Consider the following 11,143-nt stretch of genomic DNA (forward strand, 5'->3'; position numbering starts at 1 on the left):
CCGCGGTCTGTGGCACGTGTGCACGGTGAAAACAAAATGGGAGCTGCACCTGAGCAGGAAAGGAACCTGCTCTTTCCCTCTCTCTTAGTCTATCACTTTCTCTCTCTCCCTCTCTCTCTGACTCTCTCCCTCTCACTTACTCGCTCACTTTCTCTCTCCCTCTCTCTCTCTCCCTTTCTCTCCCTCTCTCTGAGTCTATCACTTTCCCTCTCTAACTTACTCTCCTCCACTCTCTCTCTTTGATTCTATCCCTTTTTACCTCTCTCACTTACCCTCTTCCTTTCCCTCTGACTGTATCCCTTCCTCTCTCCCTCTTAGTTTTTCCATTTCTCTCTCTCCTTCTCTCCCTGACCCTCCCTTCCTCTCTCTCTCTAACTCAATCTCTCTTTCTCTCTGACTCTATCTCTCTCCCACTCTGCTTACTCTGCTCTCTCCTTGTCTCTGGAGTACCTATTATTAGTTGTTTGGGACAAAAGAAGTAACAAACTTTCAAAAATAAATTATTTTAAAATAGTTTGACCTGAAATTCCTGCAGCTGCAGCCATTTGCGTAAATTCTTCATTGAAAATGTAGTTATTTTACTCACTTATAAGATTGCTTATTACTACATTACTTACAACTTCCGTGTATTGTAATTCTCTTAAAATCTTCCTAATTAGGGATCAGCCTGGGCATTTGAGTATAGGTCTTTTCCCATTTTTACCTTTTTTTGGGAATACAACAATTAAAATTTTTCCCAAAATACAATACAATTCACTGTTGGTTTGCTTCCCTTCACAGTCTCCCTTACATACACCGGGCAGACTAACATCTAAAAAAATATGGCTTTTCAGATATTAACCGCCATTCTATTCAATCCATTAACACAATTCTCAAGGGCACTGGTATCTTTAAAGCTGTGCACAGTGAGGAAACTGAGCAGTGCATTCTGTAGGGTGGTCCATTTTAAACCCCCTTATACAAGCCCCCCAATTATAGAGCCAGGGGTTCGAATCCCAGCCGTGGAGCTCTCTGTATTCCGATCCCAATTCTAGTTTGACCCTTTCTGCTCTCCCACTGTCTAAATAAAGTAAAACACACACACACACCCACACACACACACACACAAACGAGGTGGGCATGCTATCTACTGTTCTTTTTAATTTTGTGCAACCACTTCACCACAAAAAAAAATCTGCTTCAAACCTTGAAAGGTGCAAACATTCCTCACCAAATCAAATTCAGTTTAGGCAATGAGGTCACTGCTACTTACAGCTCAAAACCACTTTCCCTACGTGTGACACTATGAAAAGCATGGGAAACCAGCGCCCTCTAGTGACTAAGACAGCAACTGCATCTTGCATCTCACTGTGCTTGACATAACTACACTAACTACACATACACATTCATTTATAAAATAATAACACATACAACAAATCTGCAATGCACCCTGGGGCTCTCTGTGACTACCCACCTCAGTTCTACCACAGAGTGTCTATCCCTCCACATCTTCCCAGATGTCTCAGCTGGTCATCCCCAAGGGGATTGTGGGAAGGGGGAGGAGAGGAGGGCTCAGAGCTCATCCCCTGCTGTCTCACACACAGTCCAGCTGCTCCCAGAATGCACTCTGCCGTCCACAGCACTGCTGACGGTGGCATTTCAAACTGACGGACACGTCGCTCACCACCGCAGCGTTTCTCGAGCTCTCTGAGCCGCTCAGCCACAGCGCAGAACAGCAGCGTTGCTGATTCTGTCATGCGGTGCTCTGTTTCTGAGGGCAATGTCGTGGAGCGGGCAGCAGAGGGCGCTGTAGCACAGCAGCGCTCTAACAGCCGTTCATTCTGCCCCTGAGGTGACTTTCACACCGAGCCTGCCGCTTTCCAGGGTCTCCACCCCAGCCCAGAATATTGCCCAAACCACCGCAGACTGTTTTCCTGTTGGATGCTAATCCCCCATGCATTTCAATGAGGAAATTCAGTCTGAAGTCACAATGTTAGGACTGGTTGCAAGCGTTCACATTGCAGTTTTTTTTTTTAATGTTCACAGTCATAAGTTGCTCTTAAGCTCTTAAACTTATCCTATGGCCTGGGTTTTCAGCTTGGGTCTTTGAAGGTACTGTAGGGGGTCCCTAGTCAGACTTGTCAGGCAAAGACTACACATGTAGATTTGGGAAAATATTTCAAAACAGAATACCCATTTTAGGTACAACCTTTTTTTAACTTATAATGGGGGTCCCCCGGATGCCTTTGAGCCTGGTTAGGGGTCCCTGGATCAAAAAAGGCTGAAACCCCCAGTCCTATTTCCTAATCCAATGGGAAACATGTATGAATTTGATGTTAAAAGGAATGGACCATAGTAGGACTTGTGCTGGTGGTGGGTATTGCTGATGCTGCCTAAGGTTCAGTTCAAATCCAGACAAAACCAGTGGCAACTGCGCTGGGACATCCTGCGTGCCAAAGGAGGAAGGGCAGCGGTCTTCAAGAGGTAACCCATCAAAGCCCAAAACAGAGACTCCTCTCAATCAATCAGACACCTGTGCTCTGCTAACATCGGCTACACAGTCCTCCAGCGGTGGCTTTGCTGGGGGGGTTGCTGATTGGAGAAGCACTTCACCTGAGAAGACATGTGTTTAGTCCTCGCCTTCTTGAACTGAGGTTAGGATAACGGGGTCCGGCCAGTTCAGCGCCTGAGATCTTCACGAGCCAGCTGAGATAACGTGGTAGCCGTGAACGTCACAGCAACTGCACAGCACAGCTGACCTCGTGCCTTCCAGAGAGAACCCTTGCTAATTTGCTCCCACACAAAATGAGGGAGAAGGCGGCACGGATGGGGCAGGCCTACAATTATGAGTCAGTCTGAGGGAACTCGATACGTCAGGGAAGAGACGTTCTCAATCCATAACGTCAGGGCCGCCCGCCAAACCCTGTTCCCGGAGATCTCCCATCCTGTAGGCTTTCATTTCAACCCTAATTTGGCATGCCTGATTCTACCAATTAGCAGCTCAACGAGATCTCTAGCTGTTGAGTGAGGTGCGCTTTGTTAGGGTTGGAGCGAAAACCTACAGGATGGTAGATCTCCAGGAGCAGGGTTGGGTAGCCCAGACCTAAAGGCACCGTACGTAGATTTTTTACCCGACTTTCCAACCAGTAAGCTTACAGGTGAAGTGTCTGTGGTGATTTCCGTGTCTGAGATTCAGCCCTACGATGTTCTGCTGCTGTGGTGACGTTGGTGTTCTTGGCTGTCTTCTCCTTGGTCGTGAGCAGATTGGCAATGTGGCACGGCTGCGTCGAGCACGGGGGGGCACGCGCCCTGCAGCTCAGCTCCTGGGGGTGGGGGGGGGTGGGGGGGCGGTGATTCTGCCGTTCATTTTTGCCAGGAGCCAGCTGCCCTTGCCCGGCACTCCTCCAGTTCCCCAGGATCCTGCTGAGGGTGACATACTGCTCCGGGACAGGCCATCGAGGCATGGCCAGCATCTCCTTTCCGTTTTGAGTGAAGTCGGTGCCTGAAGTGGGCCAGTACTCACCGGTATGCAGTACCGCCACTTCTAAGTTTTACGCTTCGAAGTGCCGTGATTTCTCCTTGCGTACCGGCCCTTATGGCAAGCTCTTTTCCTCCCCCGTCCAACCATATTCTCCCCCCAGTAAAAGTCTGTTGTAGGCCGCAACAGACCGGTACCAGGACTGTGTACCAGGACATCTACGTTTTGCTCAGAGTACCGCCACTTTTTTCTACTTCGAGCACTGAATGAAATATTACCGTCCCTTGACCCCCAGATCCTGGCATGGTAGGATGGACTTCAGGTGCATGTTATGCCAACCATCAGAGAAAAGGGCAATCTGCTCCTCTTCTGAATCACTGCATCTCTGTTTTTTTCTCTCTCTCCCTCTCTTTCCAGGGGGAAAGCGTTTCCGCTCCAGCGACGCCCAACAGGAGCCTCATCGTCACGTGCATCAGTCGAAGAAGACGAGGGTCAGGCAGATATTTAAACTGAGCCATCTGCTGAGGAACGCGTCCTTGTGTACTGACAGGAAAAATACATCAACCCGCTTTAATGTAGAAATGGAGGGCAGCGTCTCCTTTGACCACTCTGCTAGCTCATTAAGCTACCTTAGCCTCAGGCTAAGAATACCCTTGCTACCAATGGGAAAACTGGGTCATTTGTCTGTCCTACAGAGCAAATAACACTTCTAAAAATCCCACTGGTCACATTTAGATCCATCAATTATACCGTTGCCAAAATGCTGAACTAGTTTCCATTGATAATTTTAACAAATATATTCATATTAACTGCAGAGGATAACATATTTCATTTTGCACTCTGTGGCCTGACTCGTAATTGATTGTTTGACTGTTACCATGGGACTTGACTGTCACCATGGGAGCGAAGAGAGAGATCTGAAAGAGCGTCACGACAGAGGTGGATGTTTGTGATTATGTCCAACACTGCCAGAGAGACTGTACCAATTATCATAAATGGGAAAAACATCGCCACAGAACATCCCCCATAGAACCCAACTGCACATCTAAACGTTGTTGCCACAGACGCAGAGAAGATGGGCTTACCTCAGTTCGGAGACGGCCGATCGTTTGACTTTTAGACGTCATTACCACTTTCCACCTCATGGTGTCAGCAGTGAGATAAAAAAAAATCCTGAAGGTCGTTCAAGGGTTTTCCAAGGGACACGGAAAAGGTCCTTTAGCGCGCGTCTCACGTCCTGTGTAATCTGGGCCTTTTCTGTGAGGAGCTACACGCTTTCTTTGTCCCTTCCTCCCCAGCGGGACCAGATCTCATTACGTTTCCTTTCCCCACTGGGATCACGGTCTAATTTCCAAGCGTCAGTTAATGTCTGTGTGTGCCCCACAGAACTAGTTCAATCTCACATTAACCGTTTGAGGGGAGGGCTCAAATCAGACAAAACCATATTCTCACATATTCTCACAAAAATAGATTAGCTGGTCAAGTCAAAGAATAATAAGTTAATGTGTGAAAAGTAAAATAATGCTGAATTAAATCCTGAAAATGGCTAAGGCTGTTGTTGGCTCAGAATAACCGTGTGTAGGCCCTGAAAAACTGTTAAATGGAAGCAATCCACATATTAAATTCCCTAATGCTTCACATGGCCTCAATGTTAAGCTATTTAACAAAACAGACTCAATGAAACAGACTAGAGTTGAAACACTTCTGCAGTTTTGTTTTACACCAAACAAGTCACAGAGCATATGGATAGTAGTGACAACATCAAAGTCTAAATGGGAACACTAACCTAACTGAGCAAAATGAGAACAATGGTCGGTCTGTTCTACAAGTTTGGAAATGCAGTTTTATGGGGCTACCTCAAAGATGGAAACCAGCTGGAAATCATAAGTGCCTAAACTAGTGTACCCCTGCCTCTGCAATAAGTTGATTCAAACTCCAAGATGACCAATCAATTCCAGCCTCTATTGCATCCATACATTGCATAAGCACTAAAAACAAAGACAAGATACCTCAGTTTAACTGTTTTATACATCTGCACTGCTCCAAGATACAAATCTGTGTTTGACTTGTAATGACACCAAAGCTTATTTTTAAAATGTACATTTGCAGTGATTCTACATCAGTAAAAATATGATCTTTTTTTAAAGGTACCTTTAAAACACTCCAGTTTGACAGTGATGACATTACGTGAACCTCGACTGTCTGAACAGCACAGAACAACAGACCAGAAGATCAACGGGTGGAATCCAACACTCCAGACAAGTGTCCTTGTGAACATCCGCAAAAATGACAGGCTCAGCGTTCCCATGGAAACCCTCTGTTAACCCATCAAAGTCAGCGCCGGTGGTATGTTTAAAAAAAAAAAAAAAACAACAAAACGATCCCATCAGAAGAGCATGTGCAAGACTGATCGCTCGTCCACAGTCTTGTATGAAGACCAACAAAGAGCAATCATCTGTCAGCAGAACACCAGAGAGCTATCAGTGGCAGACCATGTATCCCCCACAGTTTGACGTGTAGAGACTGGATAACCCCGAATTACGAGGATTTATCAGTAGGAGTGTAATAAATGGTGAGGTGACCCCTCTACAGAAGAGCTTCGGCAGAAATACAGGCCTCCAGTTGCCGATGCATGCAAGGAAAACTTAGAGGAACCCGAGGGAACATTTCAGTGGTGAAAAGTCAGTGAAACACTGTCCAGGCATTCAGGCGAAAACCCAGCTCCATCTGGTTGAAACGTGGAGGTTTTCTAGCCGAGTAGGATGTAGCCGGGCTATATTTGGGTAAAACCTGAGCTATATTGGGGGTTGACCTAGTCCGTTTGTGTCAAAAACGTCTCCCAACCTAGATTAACAACCCCCCCCCCCCCACCCCCACCCCCACCCCCACAACGTCTAGATTTTTCTCACTGGGACTCGGCAGGTCAGCTGGTAGCACGCCTGCGGCCACAGACGAGACGGCAGCAGGCACAGTTATGTTTTGCATGTTTTGCATTTATTTGTTTTGCAAGGAAAATCGATTACGGTAGCTCGGATTCAAAAACAGTCCCCGCTGACAGGGTGTTCCTTGCTGCAGTACATTACCCCTTTCGTTTTTGGGAGAGGGTTAAACTGCACTTTTTATGTGTGTAAGATACTTCCAACATATACAAAAAAACAACACCAATGTAGCACAACACAACAAAATACGTCACAGCCACATATCTGCTGTTCTAATAACTTCACTGAATATAGCAAGTGATAGTGTGGGAACATAGCTGTCAATCACCATTTAGTAGCAACTGATTAATCAACATTTAAGAGGGAAAAGGTGTAATGTGATAACTGCCTCTCACATGGAACCAATGAGGGCTCCACTGACCTCATGAGGAGAAATGAGTGAAAAACTTAAGTTTGGTGAACTTAAAAACAACAGAGGTGTCAATATCTTTAGTGTCCGCCATTTTCTGCAAATGTCTGCTCTTTGTTTCATATAAAACTTACCGTGATCGTATACTTCTTTTTGTTGGCATTACATTCTTCAGTACAATATTTGTTGCTTTCTGTCTTTAATTGCAGTCAAATTTTAGATTTTAATAACCCTCTGCTTGTTTCATAAGCTGTATCAGGTCTGCTATTTCAACAATTTGAGCAAGTTAATGCGTGGAATGGAACATAACCTAGAAATTGTTTGTCAAAACCATGCTTGTGAGGGCATATGTATGGTGAATCTCTAATTTGACCATTCTGTACAGAATCTGCACAGTACCAACGTCCATGCAGTAAGACCGTTTGTATGTGGGCACATTTCAGTAATGCACGATAACCCAAAGCAGCTATTAAATGCATATGCCTTGTGACTTTGCCTCAACTTGGACTGTCATATTTAAGCAATTGCTAAGACTTTTAAATCTTACATGCAGAATGCTGAGTGAGGTGTTCAGGCAGACCCGTGAAAACGTTGTGCGGTTAACAAAGAAATGTCAGCATGCTTTATTAGATGTAAAATGGTTGCCAAAGCCACAGTGGAAAGGGCTCTAAGGGTCCTGCCACAGCGTTGGACACTGAGTGAAGTGCGCCCTGGAGCAGAGACAGAGAGCTGTGGAGGCCCTGCGGTCCCTCTCACCTGTCGCAGGATGAAGCTGGTGGAGGTGGTGCTGCCGTCCGACCTCTTCAGCCGACTGCGCCGAGAGTAGGTCCCTCTGTTCACCTGTGTGAGGGCACAAGCAACGCATCGGTCAACTCAGCGGACATGGGAACTTCCCAAGAGCACTTCACAAGGGCACTACCGAAGGACACTTCCCAAGGGCACTTCCCAAGAACACTTCAAAAGGGCACTACCCAAGGACACTTCCCAAGGCCACTTCACAAGGCCACTTCACAAGGGCACTTCACAAGGTCCCTTCACAAGGGCACTTCCCAAGGGCACTTCCCAAGAACACTTCAAAAGGGCACTACCCAAGGACACTTCCCAAGGCCACTTCACAAGGCCACTTCACAAGGGCACTACCCAAGGACACTTCCCAAGGGCACTTCCCAAGAACACTTCACAAGGGCACTACCCAAGGACACTTCCCAAGGCCACTTCACAAGGGCACTTCCCATGAACACTTCCACATCCAGATGCCCCACCTCTCAGTGTCACTGGCATCTCTGCCTTGAAACAAGGCACATGTGTCTCTCCCCCACGCCCCACGCCCCACCCCCCCCACACACACACAAACCTTTGGGCCACACTCTGAGGGTCATGTTACCTTGCTCAATGACATTTCAAACATTAATTCCTCACCATGGTAACATATATAGGCACAGCTCTGCATGCGGGGACGTGTCAAGCCGTATCACTCTCAAGCAGCCGGAGGAGAGCCAGGACCACCACAATGTTATCTGGGCTACCAGCACAGTCTGCAGCCAGGCTACACCGCTCCAGAGTGACCGTGGAGAGTGGACTGCAGTCGTGGGCAAGTTCTGCTGTGAAAATGCTAAATCCTTCCTTTCATTAATGCTTAGCATGCAAGGCAAATTTGCGGAATAAAAATACATGATTTATGTCCTTTCAAAAATCTCAGGAATACCATCTTTGCTGTAAAAAATCAATTGTGCTGTGATTCTCGCTGTACTTTAGGTAAACTGAACTCTCCATAAAGTAACCATGCCATTTTTGGAAATAACAGAATTGCACTATTCTACAAGCTTTTAAATAAGGCCACCTTAACTAGGTCACCTCCACTCCGTCAGTTTGCAAACAGAAATCCCATTTCTGGCAGGGTCAATGGACATTGATGATTTAAATCGACCTTAACTACATTAAATACAAACAAATACACATAATTAGATTTTAATTTGACAGACGAATGGGCCCAGTGCTCCATGTGTACTGTATATTGACTGACAAATGATCTTATTATATTAATCTTACTTTTACGTTATTCATAGTAGGTAATCAACGAAGATGGTTGGTAGATTTAGTCATTGATAAAATTTATCAATTCACTCGTCTTAAAGATGTTCCGTGCGCTGCAAATGTTTCAGTCGATATTAACTTTTTTTAAAACAAATCCCTCAAAGGTTGAATACTGCTATAAATTCCGTATCCAGCTTTACCGACACTGTAGTACAGGCGTCAGCTGATACAGAGCGCATTTCCCCAGTAACTAGAAAGATAAGCTATACATTTGCTATCGAGGAAATCCTATTCTGTGAAAACGAATAGAATATAACTTTACGCGCTGTCCAAGAATTTCCTGCACAACGCTTCTTTACGTACTAAACAAAATTCAGTTGACGCATACACAGAACGCCTGCAGTACAGTATTTTGGCGGGAGTCGGAAAGGCTGCAAGGGCAGCACGAGAGCATATCCCTCGGTCTGGATTCTTTACCTGAAAGATGGGCGCTTGTAGCCCTTCACCGATCTTATGGCGCGTGTAGATGTGTCGGGACATCTCTGCCAGTTCATCGGTCCAAGGGGGCGGCTGCCTCTCTGCTCCAGCCCACTGGAAGCGCTGCGGACAGTGGAGTGCCTCCTCCAGCTTCGCCGTCCTTTCTCTGACTTCACGCGCCGAAGTGATGCCGCTCCGCGTTTCCGACGAGTTTCGTTTCCAGAGGCTGCCAGCTGTGGCATGCGCGCGGCTGCACGTTGCTCAGCCAGCTGCTCGCACCTGACACCGCACTGATGTATCACTCTTGAGATTTTTTTTAACTCTTCGGGCATTTTATACATACAACATAGTTTATTTCCTGCTGTAAAGGTACTAGTAAAAGTATTTTCAATGCTGCAATTAATGTATTGTAAATCACAATGCCAGTATTTTGCTCAACATATAACCCAAATTGAACAAACCATTAAAATGTAGATATAGACCATGCATTCAATCAGTAATGCTTCTGTTAAATTTCTGTAAAGATAATTATGTCCATTCAAGATAATTAACCTTGCTGATTAATAGTATATGATGAAATACTAATAACTAATAACTGGCCTAGATAACATTTCTAAGGCTGTTCTAACCATTAAAACAATATTTTACACTTTTAAAATACATGAATATAAATTATGTAGCATTAAGCATGCTTAATATTACAAAGAAATCTTTTTCTTTTTTCTTCGAGGATAGAATTGTGTATCTTGGTAAAATTGACTAGTTTTATTCGTCCGTAATAGTGTGCAGTCTGGGGAGAAATTAAGTGATTAAAAAGTCGCCTGCACCGGGGTGGGAGTCTGGTAAGTGCTTTGAGTCATCTGTCTCTAAAGGGAGTTTGCTGATGGCTAATGCTTGGAGCAGATTAGCAGGAAGGTGGGCAAAACCACACGCAAAGGACAAAAGGTGAAAACTGGATTTGATTTGTCACTACTAAACTTGTTTTCATGCATGAATTTCTTGAAACAACCAAGATTAATAATAATAACCATTACGACACAATTGCAATAATGTGGGGGAAACAGACAGAGCACGATAAAGCTCTGTTATTGAACAGTCAGACCTAGCAGAGCACTGCATGTGGGCCAATGTTACATTAGAAGGACGTGAGGATGAGGGAGTGAAGGGGTCATAGACATTGCCCCCAGGCCCTTAAGATGCACAGTCGCAAATACGTGATTAGAATGTTTCTAACTGAACATTCTAATAGCGATGTCACAATCACTACTGGTGACTGAAAGCAGTGGAGTTCTAGAACACTGATTTAGAATTTTGAAAAACATCATTCCAAAGGAAAGCCTACTCTTTAAAGGGTTAAAAAAACTAAGGAAAAAAAAACCCTGCCGTGCCACTACTTATTGTGCAAATCCTGATTTTATTACGTGCTTTTACACCGGCTGAAATGGAGATGTCACGTGGAAACTGCAGTGGATTAAATGCAGCGTTGGTCCTGGGAAAAGTAACACTGCACAATGGCACTCATAAGTGATGACATCAAATTTCTCAGTACTGGCGAAGAGAGTGCCCTCATCTACAGTCCGCGCTGATATGAAACACAGACCGTGTCAGAGACAGGTGTTCTGAGCAGTCCGATCCTCTGTGGAGCTGATGCTGTTGACACAAGCTGTCCAGGCGTCAGGCAGAATCCAGGCCAGCCAATGAAACACTGATGATTCATCAAGCTGATGCTTTCTCTCTCTCCGTCCCGCTGTCTCTCCCCCATTCTCCCCCCACTAGATATGCTGCAGGCTTAACCCCCAAACATCCACCCGAGTCAAAAAGATTCAA

At 45.4% G+C, this 11,143-nt stretch overlaps 1 protein-coding gene across 1 annotated transcript in view; it reads right to left on the reverse strand.

The window, feature by feature from the left end:
• Nucleotides 1–9,534, reverse strand: part of cacnb4a (calcium channel, voltage-dependent, beta 4a subunit) — a 49,161-nt gene extending 39,627 nt beyond the window's left edge. Inside the window, exons 1-2 of the mRNA XM_035407540.1 lie at nt 9,317–9,534; nt 7,562–7,645 (exon numbers count right to left, since the gene is read on the reverse strand). Coding sequence (XP_035263431.1) covers nt 7,562–7,645; nt 9,317–9,379 — 147 coding nt within the window. The 5' untranslated portion in view covers nt 9,380–9,534. The remainder of the gene's footprint in view (nt 1–7,561; nt 7,646–9,316) is intronic.
• Nucleotides 9,535–11,143: the final 1,609 nt, after the last annotated feature.

Source organism: Anguilla anguilla, chromosome 3 (genome assembly GCF_013347855.1).
Source record: "Anguilla anguilla isolate fAngAng1 chromosome 3, fAngAng1.pri, whole genome shotgun sequence".
NCBI lineage: Eukaryota > Metazoa > Chordata > Actinopteri > Anguilliformes > Anguillidae > Anguilla > Anguilla anguilla.